The sequence below is a fragment of the Phaseolus vulgaris genome, chromosome 4 (genome assembly GCF_000499845.2).
Source record: "Phaseolus vulgaris cultivar G19833 chromosome 4, P. vulgaris v2.0, whole genome shotgun sequence".
In the NCBI taxonomy this organism is placed as follows: domain Eukaryota; kingdom Viridiplantae; phylum Streptophyta; class Magnoliopsida; order Fabales; family Fabaceae; genus Phaseolus; species Phaseolus vulgaris.
Genome location: NC_023756.2, coordinates 7,247,058 through 7,267,228, shown reverse-complemented (window position 1 = coordinate 7,267,228; position 20,171 = coordinate 7,247,058). Strand labels below are relative to the sequence as shown.

General features: G+C 32.6%; 1 protein-coding gene across 2 annotated transcripts; it reads right to left on the bottom strand.

The window, feature by feature from the left end:
- Positions 1 to 10,808: 10,808 nt before the first annotated feature.
- On the bottom strand, positions 10,809 to 17,902 carry LOC137837116 (sulfite oxidase). Of its 2 annotated transcripts, none has more exons than XM_068645981.1 (12): positions 17,713 to 17,902; positions 17,499 to 17,614; positions 17,359 to 17,421; positions 16,441 to 16,477; positions 16,266 to 16,347; positions 15,919 to 16,037; positions 15,711 to 15,806; positions 13,620 to 13,730; positions 13,433 to 13,534; positions 13,022 to 13,069; positions 12,109 to 12,324; positions 10,809 to 11,165 (listed from the first exon to the last, which is right to left on the bottom strand). In XM_068645981.1, the coding sequence occupies exons 1-12, from the start codon at positions 17,785 to 17,787 to the stop codon at positions 11,130 to 11,132; spliced, it is 1,101 nt and encodes a 366-aa protein (XP_068502082.1). In that variant the 5' UTR covers positions 17,788 to 17,902; the 3' UTR covers positions 10,809 to 11,129. The 2 variants fall into 2 exon arrangements, with proteins under 2 accessions (XP_068502082.1, XP_068502081.1); XM_068645980.1 differs by having other exon boundaries at positions 10,809 to 11,158.
- Positions 17,903 to 20,171: the final 2,269 nt, after the last annotated feature.

The window sequence follows — 20,171 nt, the reverse complement described above, 5'->3', positions numbered from 1 at the left end:
TATAAAGACATGTTTCGATAAGAGAAAAAAGAAACTATAACATTATTTGCAAGTGCTAAATGAAGCTAAATTTTCTCTACACCCAAAAGCTTTAAAGAAAAAAACATTGTTTGTGTTCATTAGTAAACTAGGAGAAAGTGTTTATCCTAGTAATCATTAAAAAAAGGCAATCCCTCCATAATGAGTAAAACATGTGATTTGGTGATCACATTATTAGAAAATCATTTTTCTTAGTCAAGAGTGGTCGTGTTCTAAACAATACTCAATTTTAGCTAAAGTGGTTGGGTTCCAAAGAATATTCGGGTTTTTCAGTCAAGAGTGGTTGATTGTCAAATAATACTTGGGTTTTAGCTAAAAGTGACTGAGTTCAAATATTACCCGCTTTGTACTTTAGAACATTAGTTTGCTTGGTGAAACTTGACTAGTTGATTAAGAATTAGACGTAGTTTGTACTATCAAAAGAACCAATATGAAAATATTGGAATGGTTTTATAAAATTTTTCTTGGAATTCTATTTATAATGTGCATCATGTGTAACTAGATATCTTCAATAATGTTTAGGTATATCAACTTGATACAACAAAGATCTAGCCAAATTTAAAATGTAGTATTTCATTTCTACACTTCCATTTTTCTCACGAGAATCAACATAAGATGTTTGGTTTATAATTCCTTCTTTTGCATAAAAATATGTTTAAGTAAATTTTGGACCATTATCATATCTTATCTTTTTTACTTTTTCGTATTGTCTTTCTTGTAAATCAAAATACGATTAAACATGATTATGAACGCATACAATAATGTTCTTATACAGATCTTATCATATCATGATTCTCACATATATCCATACAATCAAGAAGGAATAGACACTTACCTTGATCCATGAGTGATCCTACTTGAGCAATTATTTTATCTCCTTTGTCCCAATCTATCTCTTAGAAATTTCGTTCTTGTCACACACTTTCGTGATGGTTAATAGTGAGACAACTATTATTTGCAAAGACAGAACCCTATAGCCTTTAGTTCCCAATCTCCATCAGATGTCGGTTTTCATTAGGTATATCATCAGATATATATTTCTCATGTTAACCAATGGGCCTTTAATTCTATTATTATTATTAAATCATATTTGGGCCCAAAGCCCAAAATCTAAGTCATGTGAGTCACTTTATAGAAATTAATTTACATAATTTCTTACATTCTCCCACTTGACTCATATGAGTTATAATACTTTCATGATTTAATAATTACATAAATGCACATTTAAAAGGCCTTACGTAAATTGTTTCTATCATTAATCAAGATCAAGGATACAAAAATAATAAGAGTCATGGTGGTTACATGTCATTTCAATCAACACATTTCCTTCCATGTACTACTATATCATTCTTTCTCCTTAATATGACTTTATAGTGAGAAATCCATAATAGGTTCAAACATAATGTCATTTTTCATCAATAACAACATAATTTGTTTTCCACAACATAATTTATATGCATATACATAAAGTAGAAAACATAAATTTCAGAAGCTTTATTTATCAATGAGCTCAGAGTGTCAAATAAGCATTAATAACAACATTCATCATTCACTAGTAGACATAATACCCATACTTACAACATGACCAGTAAATGTTTTGGGCAGTAACCCTTTTGTTAGAGGGTCAACAATCATAAGATCAGTGCTAATATGTTCTATTGACACTCTATGTTTTTGAACTTCTTCTTTAACGACAAAGTATTTCTATTTCATATGTTTAGCACCTTTGGAATACTTGTCGTTTTTAGAAAAGAAGACAGTTGCGGAGTTATCACAATAAATTCTCAGCGGCTTGGCAATACTGTCAACAATTCCAAGTCTTGGAACAAAACTTCGCAACCAATTAGCCTGAACTGTGGCCTCAAAGCATGCCACAAATTCAACCTCCATGGTGGATGCAACAATGATTGTCTGCTTCGCACTTTTCCACGAAATCGCTCCTCCGACTAAAAGATACACATAACCAAAAGTAGACATTTTCTTGTATCCACACATCCAGCAAAATCTGAATCTGTATATCCAATCACCTCAAGATGATCAGATCTTTTATAAGTAAGCATGTGATCCTTCGTTCCTTGTAGGTATCTTAAAACTTTCTTTGCAGCTTTCCAATGATCCAATCCTGGATTACTCTAGTATCTACCAAGCATACCAATTGCAAAACTAATATCTGGTGTGTAAAAGTTTGAGCATACATTAAACTCCCAACAATAGATGCATAAGGTATATTCTCCATCTGTTTTCGTTCCAAATCATTCTTTGGACATTGCATGAGACTAAATTTGTCTCATTTCTGTATTGGAACAGGAGATGTTGAACATTTATCCATTCTGAATCTCTCTAAAACTTTATTAATATATGTTTTATGAGACAAACCTAACAGTCCTTATGATCTATCATAGAATATTTCTATTCCTATCACATAGTATGCCTCACCCATGTCTTTCATCTTAAAGTTATTAGAGAGAAACTTCTTAGCTTCACTTAATAAACCAAGATCATTAGTTGCAAGCAAGATATCATCAACATACAGAATCAGGAATATAAACTTTCTCCCACTGACCTTCAGATATATACACCAATCAACGATGTTTTCCTTAAATCCAAAGGACACAATAATATCATTGAACTTAAGATACCATTGCCTAGAAGCCTGTTTAAGCCCGTATATTGATTTCTTAAGTTTACACACCATGTGTTCCTTTCCTTCTTCAATGAATCCCACTGGTTGGTCCATATAAACATCCTCTTCTAAATCCCCATTCAAAAAAGCAATTTTGACTTCCATCTGATGCAACTCAAGGTCATAATGAGCTACTAATGTCATAATAATTCTAAAGGAATCTTTCTTAGAAACAAGTGAAAATGTTTCCTTATAATCAATGCCATCATTTTTTAGTAAAACCTTTGGCAACAAGTCGGGCCTTGTAACGTTCGATATTGCCATAAGAGTCACGTTTAGTTTTAAAGACCCATTTACACCTGACTCTCTTGCATCCTTCTGACAATTCTATAAGGTCCCATACATCATTCTGTGCCATTGATTTAAGTTCATCTTTCATGGCATCTAACCACTTATCATAATTATCATCATTGATGGCGTTTGAAAATGAAATTGGATCATTATCAATACTTAGGTCATTTTCTTACTCTTGTAGATAAACCACATAATCATTCAAAATAGCAGACCTTCCTTCTCTTTGAGATCTTCTTAATACTATTTCTTGTGGTTGTTCTACTACAGGTTCATTGTTAACTTCATGATCATTAATTTGTTGTTTTTCTTCATCATTGAGTGATTCAACTACGTTAGGAACAACAATACTTGAAGTAGAGGTACTAGTTAAAGGAACTTGTACTCTAACTTCCTTAATCTCCACATTTTGTGAAGTATCACTCCCACTGGTTTCACCATTTTCAATGAACCATGCATTTCCATATTCAACACTTCTTGTGTTATGGGTAGGACAGTAAAACATATACCCTTTTGACTTTGCTGGATAACCAATGAAATATCCATTGATTGTTCTTGCATCCAATTTCTTTTCTTATGGATTGTATATTCTAACTTCTGCCTGACATCCCCAAACATGCAGGTGTTTGAAATTGGGTTTCCTTCCTGTCCACAATTCAAAAGGTGTATTTTGAACTGCCTTACTAGGAATCCTGTTCAACAAATACATGGCAATTTTTAAAGCATACATCCACAATGAAACAGGTACAGTTGACTTACTTAATATGCTCCTAACCATATCCATTTTCGATTACGCCTTTCTAAAACACCATTTTGTTGTGGTGTACCTGGCATTGTGTATTGAGCACAAATAACATGTCTCTCAAGGAACTTAGCAAACGGACCAGGGTGTTGTCCACTTTCATCATACTTTTCATAATATTCACCACCTCTATCTGACCTGACAATTTTCACCTTTCTGTCTAATTGCCTTTCCACTTCATTTATATAAACTTCTAAGGCATTCACTGCTTGTGATTTTTCATGCAGTAAATAGACATAACCATAACGTGAAAAATCATCAATAAAGGTGATAAAATACCTTTCTTTATTGAAAGAACTTGCATCAAAAAGTCCACATATATCAATGTGTATAATTTCAAGAAGTTGAGTACTTCTTGTGGCTCCCTTCTTTATGTGTTTTGTTTGTTTGCCTTTAATATAATCCACACATACATTCAGATCAATAAAATCCAAACTTGGAAGTATTTCATTCTTTACTAATCTTCTCCACCCTTTCTTTGGAAATATGCCCAAAACGTTTGTGCCACAAGAAAGCAGAACATTCATTCACTAAACTACGTTTAGTGCCAACATTATGATGCGAGGTCATAAGAGTTTCAGCATATAGATTATCAAGGTTCAATCTATATAATCCATCATAAAGAGTACCAAATCCAATCAAATAGGTACGCTGATATAAACTGAAACATCCATTCCCAAATTTAAAAGAGTATCCGGCAACATAAAGTTTAGACAATGAAACTAAATTCCTAGATATACTAGGTACATAAAAAGTATCCATCAAGTCTAAATAAAATCCAGTGTCGAGGATTAAACAATAAGTCCCGACTGCTTCCACTGGAACCTTCTCTCTATTCCTCAAGAAGACAAACTTTTTGTTTGGCTTTATGGTTCGGGTTGAAAGGAATCCTTACATCATGTTAGAAACATGAGTTGTGCATCCAGAATCAATCCACCAAGAATTATATGGAACTTCAGTTAGGTTTGATTCAAAACATACATAATAAGCATTATGCTTACCCTTCTTTTCGAACCAAGCCTTACGTTTCAGAAAATCCTTTTGGAAATGTCCAAATTTCTTACAGAAATGACATTTGCCATTCTTCTTCTGGAGCTTAGTAGAGGACTCATTTATCTTCAGTGGTCCTTTACCCTTTCCATGTTTCTTGAAGACCTTCTTTCCAGCTCCCTGATTGTTCACATAGTGTATAGAGTGGTTTCCTCGATTCTTCAATCTAGTCTCTTCCTGTACTAACATGTTATAGTTCTTATCCATTGCCATTCCTATAGACTTAAGTCTTGTCGTAATATTAGTCATTTCAATGACATGTCGTGCATAGTACGAGAACCTTCAAATTCCATGGTGGTTAATGTACTCATTAATGTCCCAACAAGAGACTTATCAGTAGTTTGGGAGCGCTCTTCCACAAATTTCATAAATTCTTTTGCATTATCAGTTTTGGGAAGAGCAGACTTAATATTACTTGCTATGCTCATTCGCATAAAGATACAGGAACATATACTTGATCACACATGCTTAACATTAATACTTTGAGTCATAAACTAAACATACAATACAGATTCAGAAAACATTCTATGTATACTAATGTTCTCCTTTGGGAGATTCATTAATACACAAAACATAATGATGCTAATAGTATTAACTTTATTTGGTAAGATATATGCATTAACTAGAAACACTTGTTATCTTTGGATATACAAGCAAAACTAATAACACATACTCACTACCAACAATCATATCCATTAATTATAAGGACAACTAATCAACCTTTGGGTGATCCAAAAATGTCTTATAATAATGAATTTCCATTTACCCATACATAAATAATTTAGCATCCATTCTATAGGTAATTGAAATAAAATTTATTAGTAATATGAAATTAAATAAAACTTAAAGATTTGATCACTTTGGTGATTACAAATCTATCATACAAATAACTTCAGAAATTATATCATTAATTGAAATAAAATTCATCCATAATTTAGAATTAAATAAAACATAAAGATTTGATCACTTTGGTAATTACAAATTTATCATACAAATAATTCCAAAAATTATATCATTAATTGAAATAAAATTCACCCATAATTTGTAATTAAATAAAACATAAAGATTTGATCACTTTGGTGATTACAAATCTATCATACAAATAATTCCAAAATCATATCATTAATTGAAATAAAATTCATCCATAATTTGGAATTAAATAAAACATAAAGATTTGATCACTTTGGTGATTACAAATCTATCATACAATAATTCCAAAATCATAATTTAAAAATAATACATAAAGCAGAAAAATTAATTTTCCATTCCTCACTTTCAATCAATTAATTAAACTTTAATTTAATGCAAACTAAATTACATTATAACATAATAAAATTTCATTAAAACTTTAATTTAATGCAAATTAAATTACATTAAAATTAATACATAAAGTGGAAAAAATAATTTTTCATTCCTCACTTTAATTAAAATTTTAATTGAAATCATTAATAAAATAAATGAGGTAAGGAAATTAATTCATAAGTTTCAGTAATTGAATTAAAAATAAAGTAACATAAGATGAATGAATGACATAAGGTGCAGGAATGAATTCATTGCTATTCATAAATTGAATTCAATATTATATTACAATTCATGCTTTTCATTAATATCATCAGGAATTGAATCCACATCATCATCTTCATCACGCCTTTCTTTTCGAAAGGCTCCTATCACCGTCACAACACTACCATCGTGCAAACAAGGTTCACGGAAGCGGCGAAGGCTTGCGGTCCCACTAATAGGTTCATAGGGTTTTTAACACCGTTAATGGTGTTGGGTAAAGGAAGATTAGGGTTATGTTAATGGAAACCTTAATCCATAAACCCTAATTTTAAAATTAGGGTTCTTTGATTTTTTATGGTTTAGGACAATTAGAGATATATTATAGAGGAATGGAAACCTTAATCTATAAATCCTAATTTTAAAATTAGAGTTTTTAAATTGGGAATATTTTAAAATTAGGGTTCTTTGATTTTAGAAAAATATTAATGGAGAATCACAACAAGAGCAACGACGCTATGATACCACATGTAAATCAAAATACGATTAAACATGATTATGAACGCATACAAAAATGTTCTTATACAGATCTTATCATATCATGATTCTCACATATATCCATACAATCAAGAAGGAATATGCACTTACCTTGATCCATGAGTGATCCTACTTGAGCAATTACTTTATCTCCTCTGTCCCAATCTATCTCTTAGCAATTCTGTTCTTGTCACACACTTTCGTGATGGTTAATATTGAGACAACTATTATTTGCAGAGACAAAACCCTATAGCCTTTAGTTCCCAATCTCCATCAGATGTCGGTTTTCATTAGGTATATCATCAGATATATATTTCTCATGTTAACCAATGAGCCTTTAATTATATTATTATTATTAAATCATATTTGGGCCCAAAGCCCAAACTCTAAGTCATGTGAGTCACTTTATAGAAATTAATTTACATAATTTCTTACATTTCCAACATATCTACATGATTTTGCAAATGTGTGCGTCGAATTTGGATTTCATCAAACAACCCACACAAATATGCTATAGTCATCTACGACAATAAGAATGTACTTGTGACCATGAACAAAATTTATTTGATAGAAACCCATATGTCAAAATGTAACAACTCACAAATTTCAAAGGCTTTATTCTTACTAATCAAATATGACAATTTCATTTGTTTTTCCAAATTGAAAATATCATAAATAACATCCTTGTTTATAAAAATGTTAGGATCTTTCCTAAATATAGTTCTTAATCTCTCATTTCAAAGGTGCCCCAACCTAAAGTGCCATAAACTTCATTTTGGTATGCTTTCTGTTGTAGCATTGATGAACTGAGCCTCTACCATTTTCTTTTAAGTATATATCATCTGTAAATACAAACCTCCCACTTATTTAGCCAAATCAATCATCCTCATTGATTTCATATTCTAGAATTGACAATTCTCAAACAAAAAACTTACAAAACATTTAGAATTTTGACATAATTTAGACATGAAAAAAAAGGTAAAAATTGAATTCTGGGAGAAATAACTCATTTGTCAAAATAAGGCCAAGAGAGAAAACTATTATACCAGAGTGATTGGGCAAAGTTTTATGCCCTTTAGGTAGAATTACACTAACAAATTTATTTTGATGAAAGGTATATGTGAAAAAAAAAACAAGAAAGGAGAGTTAAATTTTGTTTTAAAAAAATATTTCTTTTTCATAAGCATTATTTAATATTTCACAATTAGACGATAGATTCAGTATTTACAAAAATAAAAGACTTTTAACTTTTGCAACTTCCATTATTGAAGGAGAGTATTTACATAATATTTTTTATATTGGTTCGTCTGTCGCAATACGTCTAGTTCTTGACCAATAAAGTTTCATTGAATAGAGTACCGCTACGAAATATAAATTAGTATTATTTGATTAAGCTACTCCTGGTTAACAGTGAGTATTCTTTGGGCTTATAGCAACTCTTGACTAACCTCAGTAAAGTATTATTTATTTAAGTCACTCTTGAATGACCACAAAGTGTTCTTTAATCAAACCACTTATGGCTAACCACTAAGTGTTCTTTCACAAGTCACTCCTGACTCAAGATAGTTACAAAATTTGAGCGATTAATATATCATTGTTTTCGCTCACTAGAGAGGGTAACGTCTTTCAATGTATAAAAGGTTTAAGTTCTCTCTACTAGTTTGTAGGAATAAATACAAATTGTACTCTTACAAAGCTTTTCTTCTCTTTGAAGCATATCTTTATATAGGCTTGGAAAAAGTAGTCTTTGTATTTCCTTTTTTAGTTTTTGAGTAGCTTTGAACTCTCTTGATTGTCTTATTCTTCTTCTACTAGCTTTTAATGAGTTTTTGCGTTGAGAAACATTATGCATGACATGTAACATTAATTTCTCTTCTCTTAATCTTTCAGATAGATGACAATACTTATCTTCTTCCATAGCATAACTTGTTCACCAAATAATGGTTAAATACACTGGAGAGGACATATAGCTGGGCTAGAGTTAAAAAAAACTTGTGTTAGGAGAATTGACAAATGTTGCAGCTTTGGCTCTACTCCCAAGATATAATTAAATGTTGTTGTTTGGTGCATACTTCCTTGGGAATAGATGTAGAATACATTTTTTGCAATACAAACTCAAACTTCAAAAATATTTTTCATGAAAGTGTTAGCTTGATCATTTAGCTATACTTATCGTCTGATCATCTTTAATTTTTAATTATTAGAAAATGTGGTTGATCAACATGGCGCTCTTATCATCTAAGAAATTGTGCAGTTGTATGATATAATATTCGTCATATAAGACACAACTACATATCTTGTTAATTTAAGCACTAAATCAAAACTACAAGGTGTTAACAATATTGACAATATCAAATAATATCAAGGAACAATATATGTTATCTATGGCTCATGAATCTAATATCGAGGAGTTAGAATATTGACATGAAGGACAAGATAAAATATAGAATTTTATCTAAGGATAGATGGGATTGTGTAGGCATGCTAATGCTGACATGATTTGAAGTGTGGCATGAAGAAGCTAGCAAACTTAATTGGAGTACTAATGTAAGCAAGTTTCTATTCAAGTCATTCAATACTTGTTGAGGACTACATGAATCCTCGTTTCTTGGTTGGTCCTGATTCTCCTCAATCTTTTCCTAGACAACATTGTGCACTGTAAATTATTCTTTGAACCAAAATTCAGAGGATACTCATGTTTCTTATAACACACGTTAACAATGCCCATTCTTTCCACAATAGGAACAAAGCTTTTCTGAGACACGTCCCCAACTGTTATTGCCTTTGCCTCTGCAAAAGTTCTCGATGTTTCCAGCAAACACTTTGTTTCTCTTCACCAATACTTAGGTTACCATGCCTTTCACGTTGAATTATGATAGAAAAAACTTTGTTCAGAGAAGGTAAAGAGTCCATCAACAATATCTGAGATTTGACAGTACTAAGATAGTCATTCAAACCATTCAGAAACTGAATAATTGTATCTTGAAGTCTATAATTTTTTGCATTACTCAACACTTGGCAATTACATCGAATAGGACAAGTGCAAGTAAGAATCGATCTATAACTTTCAAGCTTCTCCCACAGCTTGTTAAGCTTAGTGGAAAATTCAGTTACACCGAGAGGTCCTCATTTGAAATTATGGATTTCCTTGTTGAAGCTCTGAAACACGAATCAAATCTCTTTGTAAGAATCATTCTTTTAAATCAGACCAGATGTCTATAACATTTTCCATGAAAACAACACTCTCCTATTGATAAGGAGATGGAATTCACGATTCATTAGTTGCATCTTTTCCAAGAAAAATAGTGTGAATCTATAACAGGTGGCACCAGGAGCTTCTTCAACAAATCTGTATCTCTTGTTCGCGATCAAAGAGGTTGGGGCATCATTATTGCCCAAGAATGGTTGGGGCATCATTTAAACCTAAGAATAGGGTCTAGGATAGTGATTGCACCATTTCCCGATTCTAAATTTGAATTTCTGGAGAGTTGCACAACATAGCTCCTAGAGAAAAGGAGGGGCTAGAGATATCATAAGAAAACTGGAAAGAAATTTACTGAGTATATGTATATTCTCATTCAAGTTTTGAATACAATGTTTCTTTTACATAAAAAATAAAAGAAACGTAACAAACTAAAACAGACATGACTGATTTCTATAACCATGTAGCGGATCATGATTTGTTGATTCAGTGGTGGTAGCGGATGAATCATGTAATACAGATTTGTTCGTTACTTATTCATACTATTTTTTACTGGTCTAATAACTGTTTCAAAAACATCAATTCTATTTTTCAAAGTTCAGAATGATAATTTACTAGGATAACAATAAATCAAATGCGTAGATGTGACACAATTTAAGGTGCGGGGAAAATGATAAAATGGGTGAACAGCAAATGCATCATGATTAAGATCTCAAATTATTTCCTTGAAGAGAAGGAGTAGCAGATATTCCATGTAAAACTCTGCAAAACTAAAGTAAAGCGATTACTTATTTATAACACCTTTCCTATAGCTTACATAGCTTATCGCGATGCCTAGATGCATTGTTCGGTGTTTTGAGTGCTCAAAGGTAAGTGCAAGAAGAGATATTTGTAGGTGCCCAACATCAAATATTGTATTGGAATGTTGGTGCTACTTTTACAGGTTTGAGTGACTTGCTTGGACTTTTACCCGATGCCATGAAGTGTTCAAAATCCCTCTCAGGTTCCAAATGTCTTCAACCTTTTCAGGCTGGACATTTGCAGCAGAATCTACCTGCAAACTAGACAAAAGGTGAGATGTCACAAAATATCCCCGACTAAATTAGAGGGGTGATCCCTCTGAACCATAATGAAAATGGTGTGAATATAGTATTAGAATAGCAGTTATTCAACTTCTTGGGCGGTTAGTTGTTAGCAAAGTAGTTAAGTCAATTACACAATGACTAGGTTGTTAAGTATTATAGTCAACTAAGGTGTTAATATAGGTAGTTAGTTATACAGCTGTCACTCAGACAACTACACTGATCCTGTAAATTCTTCAGTGTAACCTTTGTTCTTTTAATTAATAAAATCTCTATTCCGTTTAACTTAGCATCTTGAGCTTGAAGGTCCTCCTCAAGGGTTAAACCTACTCCTTCCACTTTGCTTACCTCCTCTTCTAAGTCAACACATTCTTCTATGGTACTATCAGGTAGAATCTATATCAGCAAAGCACATTGCCTCCGACATTTAACTCTAAATATTCTACATAATCGATCATTGTCATGCATAATACATTATGTAAATACATAATCAATTATGGAAAGCTTATAATTGATTATACACATGGCATTGTAAACATCATGGATCCAATTTACAATAAATAATCCATCCAAATGCTTGCATTTCACCTAAAACAAACTCACAACTTACCTACAGATCAACACTAATCCATACACGCCTACAGTAAAAACACTGGAACAATCAAAGGCTGAAAAAAAGAGTCATGGTATTGATTGAGAATGGAGCATGACACAACTTTGTATCCAGTATATTGGTACAAAGGTTGGGGTTAATTGCTAACCCCAACAATAGATGACTTTTAACCACTTAAATTTGAATTGAATGACCATTATCCTACCATCGTGGTCGTACATGATACATCTATACATGTTAACAACAGATTTACAGACTCATTAAGTACATTAGAAAAGATACTAGAATCACAACAATGGGACGACATACCGCTTTTGCAATTATCTCAGTGCTCTGAAGAATATCAGCCGTGACTTCAAAGAATACCCATGCCCATTTGTCACTGCTGGCATGGTCTGATATATAGGGAACACCACTTTTCTGAAATCTTGAAGCTTCCATCCATGTTTTGCCTCCATCAATAGAGACATCTACTCTCTCAATGCCTCTGCCACCTCCTGAGGAGGCATATCCACTAATTTTTACCTGCACACGATATGCAAGAATTAAGATTTCAGTCAATTACAACAAGGACAAAAATGTAAGAAAAAAATTGCGAAAAATCATCAAATGGAATATATGCCAAAATTTGAGTTAAGGTAGATGGATAGGTGTGTATTGAAAATTCATTTGTGCAAAGAAAGATTGTGGACGTGTTTTCATTTTCAGGAAACTTCAAATAAAAATATTATTTGAATTTACATAAGAGGAAAACAAAAATAATTTTCTCAGTACTGGGAATCGATCAAGGAACCAGAACAATATATTCTGAAGAAAAAGTCAAATACAGGGATGTTTTTGAACTTCATAGTGACTAATAAAAGCAAAGAAAATTTATATGTTTTGGAACTTCATAGTGACTAATAAAAACACATTCATGTAACTCAAAAAAAAGAAAAGACGAATTAATGCTTCCCAAATATTCATGAATAGCCCATCATAGGCCGGTTTGGACCAGTTTCTCAGTAAACTCTTCAAGGGAAGAAAAATAAGAATAAAAAACAAATTTGATTTCTCAATAAGCTAAAATTAGAGAAGCTATATGAGAGAGAGCATCTACAAATTGGCTCATGCATAAGCTACTTTTAGCTTATGAATTAGCTAATTTCAATTTTTCTTCTCCTAAAAGGAACTTATGGAGAAACTCATTCAACCAGGTATACACATGATTAAATAAACTAACCTTCCCAGGCTTTATTGTGCTCACATCTTCTAGAGAACATATAACACACTGCCACAACAATATTAAGTATTAGTTTTTGTTAGGAAATCAAGAAACGGGAATCCTAAGACACAACACCTACTCTGCTACAAAAAGCAGAGTAACAGAAAGAGTTTGTATTCCTTCACAACCTTATACCAACACACACACACACACACACACACACACCTGGGTAAACAAATTACCATTTTGTCACCATTGCTAAAGTTTCAAAGAGGTAAAAAACAAACAAACTTGTTCTACTTGGTTCATCATGACCTGATTACTCAACATGCAACAAATTATATGTACTAAACGGGACTTAAAAATACTAACTGACAGGTTTTATGTTACTTAAAAAGGAAGCCAGAAACAGTAAAATAATCAAAATACCTGAACTGGGAAATCCATTTGGGGTCTGCGGGTAGACCAATCAATATTATCCCAGTTAACTGATGGTGGAAACATTTTGTAGTCCTTTTGCATGAAAAAACCCTGATACATGATAATTTGAAGTTATAGGGCATTTTGAATAGTAAATGTTTGGTATATCAATACAACTCTACATAATATATTAGACCTGGCATTCCTCTGCAATGATATTGATCTCTTCCAGCCATTTAACAGATCGAGCTCCAATGACACCAGGAACAACCACACGTAATGGATACCCATGATCCCTATTAAGAGGCTAATGAAAGGGGCATTAAACAGAGCTAAAAACACTAACTAAAATAATTACATAATATACCTCACCATTCAAAGCCAAAAGAAAAATCCAGAAGTAAATTCACACTGAAAGTATAATGTATAATTCTGTTACAAAGGAAAGACAAAGATTAAAGATAGTTATGGTTCAATGACAAAGTCTATAATGAATAGTAGTCATGCATACCCCCTGGATGTTCATCTCGTTACCTAGAAGAAAGTAATTGTTTTAAACTTTGCGAAATCTATTCAATAGCTAATCTTATTTATTCTACTATGAATTTATTGGATACATGTAAAGAAGTAGGAAAAAAGGAAAGAGGAAACTCAATAAATATTCTAAATTAAAGATACTTTATTTAGATCAGATGTATGACAGTTCAAAGTCCATAGACTAGTGCCAGACCTACTTGTTGGCATAAATAACACAATCTATTTATTATATTGATTTCTTTTTCTTAATATAAATAAAGCACCCATGTTGTCTTAGAAACTCGCGGTTTCAACTCAATGTTTCTCCCTTATCTAGGGTTTAACAATTATGAACAATAATCATTTCCCTCATATTTTAGATCAATAAAAGTAAAAAATATGACCACCCTTCTGGTGCTTATATTTTGAATTTCTTTTCGCAGTTTCTAATTCAAAATCCAGTTATAAAAGCATTCTAGTATTCATGTTCTTTTCGTAGGTTATGGTCTCGAAGAGGTGTAGAATTTTTTCTGGATTGTGATGCTAAATACAACCGAAGTAATGAAGCCTCTTTCCCACCAGGTAGGGTTGGCTACCTTGTTCCAACAACACCGCAATGATAACGTGCAACTGTTAATCACATCTGTAGTCATTAGACAAATCATTGACTACTAAATCCTTCATAATGACTTTGCCTATAGTTTTTCTTGACCTCCTAGCTTTACGTGACAGGGCTACCCTCCATTTGATCTCCTTTGTAGGGTTTAAATCTTCTCCAGACATGCATAACTACCTATAGTGGCATGACTGACTTTTCTTCATGTTCCAACACTTAGAGGTGGAAAATTTCAAGGATCTACTGAATCCTCTATTATTTTCAACTCTTAAAGGTGGAAATTTTCAAGGATCTACTGAATCCTCTATTATGGTATCTACATGTGGAAGAGAAGTTTGTGGCATTAGAGGAGGATGTGGTGGTAAAGGACATCCTCAATGCACATATTGTTAAAAAGTGGGTCTTACCCAAGAGAACTGCTACCTTTTCCATAGATTTCCTAACAAGATAGCCAATATCTCAAAATCTTAGGTTGTTGAACTAAAGTTTTCTGATAAGGAATATCAATAATATTTGAGGTTTAAATTCAACAGCCTAGCACAATCATCTACAAAAACCAATTTGTCAACAATTACATTTCACAATCAGTGGAAAGTCAAAGTCTATGGATAATTCACTCAAGTGCTTTTGATCATATTTCTGGCAATACCTCTATATGTTCTCTTTCCTTTCTTTTCCTAAAATTCCTCATTTTATAACCTTAGCTTATGGATCTAAAGTTGTTTCTCAAGGAATCGGTCAAGTTTCCCTTTTTCTTTCCTAAAACTTAAGATTTGTTCTCCTTGTTCCTACATGTCTCTTCAATCTTATTTCTTTAAGTCAAATAATCAATTCATTAATTTGTTCAATAACCTTTGATGCTACGTTACCCGTTCCTGTTTTTATTCCCTGTCATCAATGTTCATCAATGACCAAAAATACAAAAAACAGAAAAAGAAAACCATTCATGTAATAAACAATATTCATTTAATATCTTACAAACAAATTAAACAATGAAACCTGCAGTACTTCTAGTAAAGATGTCAGAAACCTACAGCATGGCATGAACAGAGAACCTTTTATGTTTGTTTCTTCCCCAAGGTAATGAAATCTGATAATAAAAAATTCTTGAAAACTTTAGTGCTGCAGGAAGATAGCGTAGTCAAAGGTACTTACTTCACCATTCATTTCATAAGCTAGAAGAACGTCTGCTTCGGGATTTGTGGCCTGACTAAGTGGTATTGAAGCCTTGTATGGGCCTCCATTTTCCTCCTATCAGATTTTGTAATTTTGAAAAAAATAATACAACACTTCAATGAATATGTACAAATAATCAAAATGAAGTCAATGTATCTGGAGTAAACATTTGAGCCATAGCCATCACCTTGCACTTATCAACGCTTACAAACTCCACATGTCTTCCACCAAATTGAGTTACACTAGTCAACTTTGGAATTCCAACAAGTTCTAGAACATCAGACAATTTGGCACCACCCCATATGGCTGAAAAAGGCAAATATAATGAAACAGTGATTAGAATATGAAATCTATTAGGGTAGAGATTTATTTTGTAGCTAAGTACTCAAGTGGCATCCAAGTTGCTATGGAAATTAATTAATCAAGAGTTCAATATGTTTTTGTTTCCACCTTTATAAAAGTTTTATGAGCTCCTTCAATCCTTTATCACGTCAATTTTCATCCCATTATTCCAAGAAAGTTGACAATACTAACCATTTCCAATAGCAGAAACATCCCAGCCAACTCCCCTTACTGCTTTGGTCTTGCTCATAGCAGTCCTTCTATTACCTGCACACTGAGATAAATCATTTGCAGGATGTAACTATCTTATCAACAGCAAAAAATCCAAGGCTTCAATTCAATCCAAGTTCTGCAAAACAGCACACACCTGTAATGTAGCAGTGACATTATACTTTGGGAGCATCCTGTCATCAAATAACATGATCATTTCATTGTAAACATGACAAATATTAAAAAACCCAAATTATTTTCTCAGAGCAGGTTGGTGTTGTTAATAACTCTTGGATACATGAAATGTCACTATTACGACTTATCCAATTTTTACTGAGTAAATAATCAAATAATTTTTTAAAGCAAGATTGTTGAATCCTGACTGTCCAACTAATTTGTGAATTGTGAATCATAAATGATATCAAATCATAAAACTTAGTCACAATGAAAAATATAGATTGAAATAAATCGTATAATAATGTTTAGTAACATAGTTATATTTAAAACCAGAAATGGACAATATACAAGGCTCGTGAAATAAAACAATAAGTCATAACTAAGTGCATGAACTCCATTTCTGAAGATTGATAACAGAACAGTGGAACAGCCGAATGTACTGCATGGAATGAATCTGACAGTATAAAACGTAAAAGAAAAGTGAAAATATAGCATTCGAATAATCAAATAGGGTGTGTTCAACACTCTTAATATGCATTTTAGCCATCAAAAAGGCTTTTAAAACGGTCCACAGCCACAATTATGGCCACATTGTCAAAACAATCATAATTATGGCTGCATCGACCGCATTTGTTCCCAAAATATAAGAGATGCGACCAAACCACAACCGAGACTGTACTTTAAAACCATGCTCATCAGCCAAAAACCTTAGGCATAGTTCACATCATTCAAGGACTAATTTGACCAACGCTGCAAAATTAAGTGACTAATTTGACATAATAGCCAACATTCAACCTCAAATCGTGCCACGCATGGCAAATCCTAGCTCAAATTACGACATTCAATGTACAAGTTTAACCATTAGCTATACCAAACACACACACACACACACACTAACCAGATATCTTTCATCATGATCTGTTTGGGACGCTCCAGCAAACCGGACACGGACACGGAGTACCTGCTCAACACAACCAAACGCGTCACAAAGCAAGATAAACTAACACCTACATAATTAAGGCACAGCGATGAAGAAACCTGTTTATGTCCTCAACGACGGGAATTGGACCGTGATTCCTCTTGTAAAAGAAATCGGAAGAGGTAACGTAGGAGGAAACCAACGCCGAACGCGGTGGCTCCGCATTGAACGGTGTCTGAGAGGGAAAAGGAAAAAACGCAGCGACGATTGGTATTTAGAGTTTGCGAAAATTGGGGAACAGAGAGAGAGAAAAAGGATAATAAATTGGCTTGCCTTGGCGTTGACGGAAAGAGAAGGGTGACGCGGAGGCTCCTGGGAGTAATCAGAAGGTGCTGTGAGACCTGGCATTTTCGCTGAAATGGAAAAACAGAGAGAAGAAAGCGAGTGAAGCAGTGAAGTTCAGTGCGTTGCGATAATCGAGAATGCTTGTGGTTATATACGTGCCATTGGAGGAATGATAGTTACAATGAATAGATAAAATTAAGTTGTTATTGTTTAAAAACAGTTAGATTATTATCTTTCTATTTTTTTGTTTCCTTTTTTACTGATTTCTGCTTATTATTGTTTTTTAATAATAATTTTATTACAGAATATGAGTTCTTATTAGGAAGATGAGACTAGAGAAATATTGAACTCTTCGTCTTCTTTTTTCGGTTGAACAAGTTGTTGGACGCTTGACTGTGGTCCTTTTCGTCTTTGTGCTTCTCCTTCGGCTCTTGGTTTTGGGTGAACACCGAACGGAGTACCTGCGGAAAACACTCGACGTTCAAGTCAGTAAAACGAGTAATCGGTATTTAGGTAGGTGCATACTAATAAATGACGTAGATTGTGTCATTAGAATATGTGTTATTTATATTATTTTAATAGACTTAATTCATTGAACCTGAGAGTTACATTACCTAATCATTAATGATGATTTAGTTTCACTAACTTTAAATTGAGCATTAATAGTTATACGTGTCGGTCAGTCTGATTGTGTATCGTCGATCAGGTAAACAGAGTCGTGCCAACGTGTGACTCTGTCATCTCGAATAGAAAGACCGAGACAAGTCATGGATAATATGTAATTAAATTTTATAACATTCATCATGGAATCTATCATACAGTACGGAGTGTGATTATTTTTCTACCTTTTGTGATGATAGAAAATTATTTTATTAAAACGGTTGATTGTAATAAATTTTAATCAATTATAAAAAATTATTAAATTCACCGTAAGTGCTTGTCGAGTGTTCCACGGATTCATTGAACACGTGTAATGCACTAGTGTGCCACCCTGGAATATTTTGTATTTTTGGGGCCGGTAGGGGTATTTTTGTCTCGCAACGCATTTCAAACTTATCTTCTAATTTTTTTTATTTTTTTAAAGGTTTTTTATACTAACAAATTGGAGTTTTTAAAAGAAAAAAAAAAATCAAAATAAACCTAGTGTGGGTGCTTATGTATTTATATGAATAGACATGTTCACTCTACATGGCTAGAATTTGACTGTGGAGAAGTTGAATTTGGTTTCATAGAAATCCAACTTTTATATGATTTTTTATAACTTTTTTACAAATGTGTTTGTCTAGAGAGGTTCTTTAAAAGGAAAAGATCTTGAAAGTTTACTAAGTATATTATCAGGAAAGAGAATTTGATGACACACTTTTAAGTATCAATTATTTTTTAGTTAAAACGTTTCCTACCAGTTTCACAAATTTTCTTTATAAAAAATTTAAAAAATCTTTCAAGTGTGTGAGTAGAATCCTTAGGACCAAAAGACAATAACTAGTTCAAGAGATTTTTCTTTCTTAGTCTTGCCACCAATATGAAGCATTAAATGGTAAAACAACTTAAAGTAAAGGAGAGCTAAAACAAAAGTAAACTATACCAGTGTCCAAGTGATACTTTTGAGTTTGTTGTAACATTTCCAAAAGTCTAAAATGAAACTATTATACAGATATATGGAGATAGATTACACTTAAGAAAAAGAAAGAAAATTGCTAAAAAAAATTGTGACAAGAACAAGTTACAAAACAAGAACTTTAGTGATGGATTTCTACATTTGTGATGGAGAATTATGGCATTAATTCGGCTTTGATGCTTTGCGGGTTTTTTTTAATGTTTTCGTCCACTAGTCAATGATGTTTTCTTCAAAATGCTCTTCTTTTCTTCCAAAGTCTCCTAAAAAGGTAGTCTTTAAAAAGTTCTTCTATCAACACCTAGAAAGCTACTTTAGAAGTGAGTTTCTTTCAATATTCAAGGGAAGGAAGAGTTCAAATAATTTCCAAGTAGAGTGATCAAATAATTTCCAAGTAGAGTGAGAAGAAAAAAAATCAAGAAAAGCACATTTTGAAGAAGACAAATTTCAATTGAAAGATTATAGATGACAAAACTAAAAAAATTCCAAAAGAAAACAAGCAAAAATTAAAGCAAATTTCAATAAAGACACTCAAATAAGGAAGAGGTCTAGAATATGAGCACCAAAACAAACAAAAATTAAGAAAGTTGAACTATAGACAAGTACATTTACATTTTAAAAACAAAACTAGAAATGTAAGAACATGCATATAAGGGTGTGAATGTGTTGTGAGTTGTCCTATATATTTTTTTTCTCTTTGCTCTTATAGGTCTCGACTAATTCTCTTAATTTCTCTTTCATAATTTTCTTTGTTGTTTTTAGATAATATAGTTATGCATTTCATATTTATATATCCACCGACTTATTTCTACCCAATTTAAAGCAATTCTAC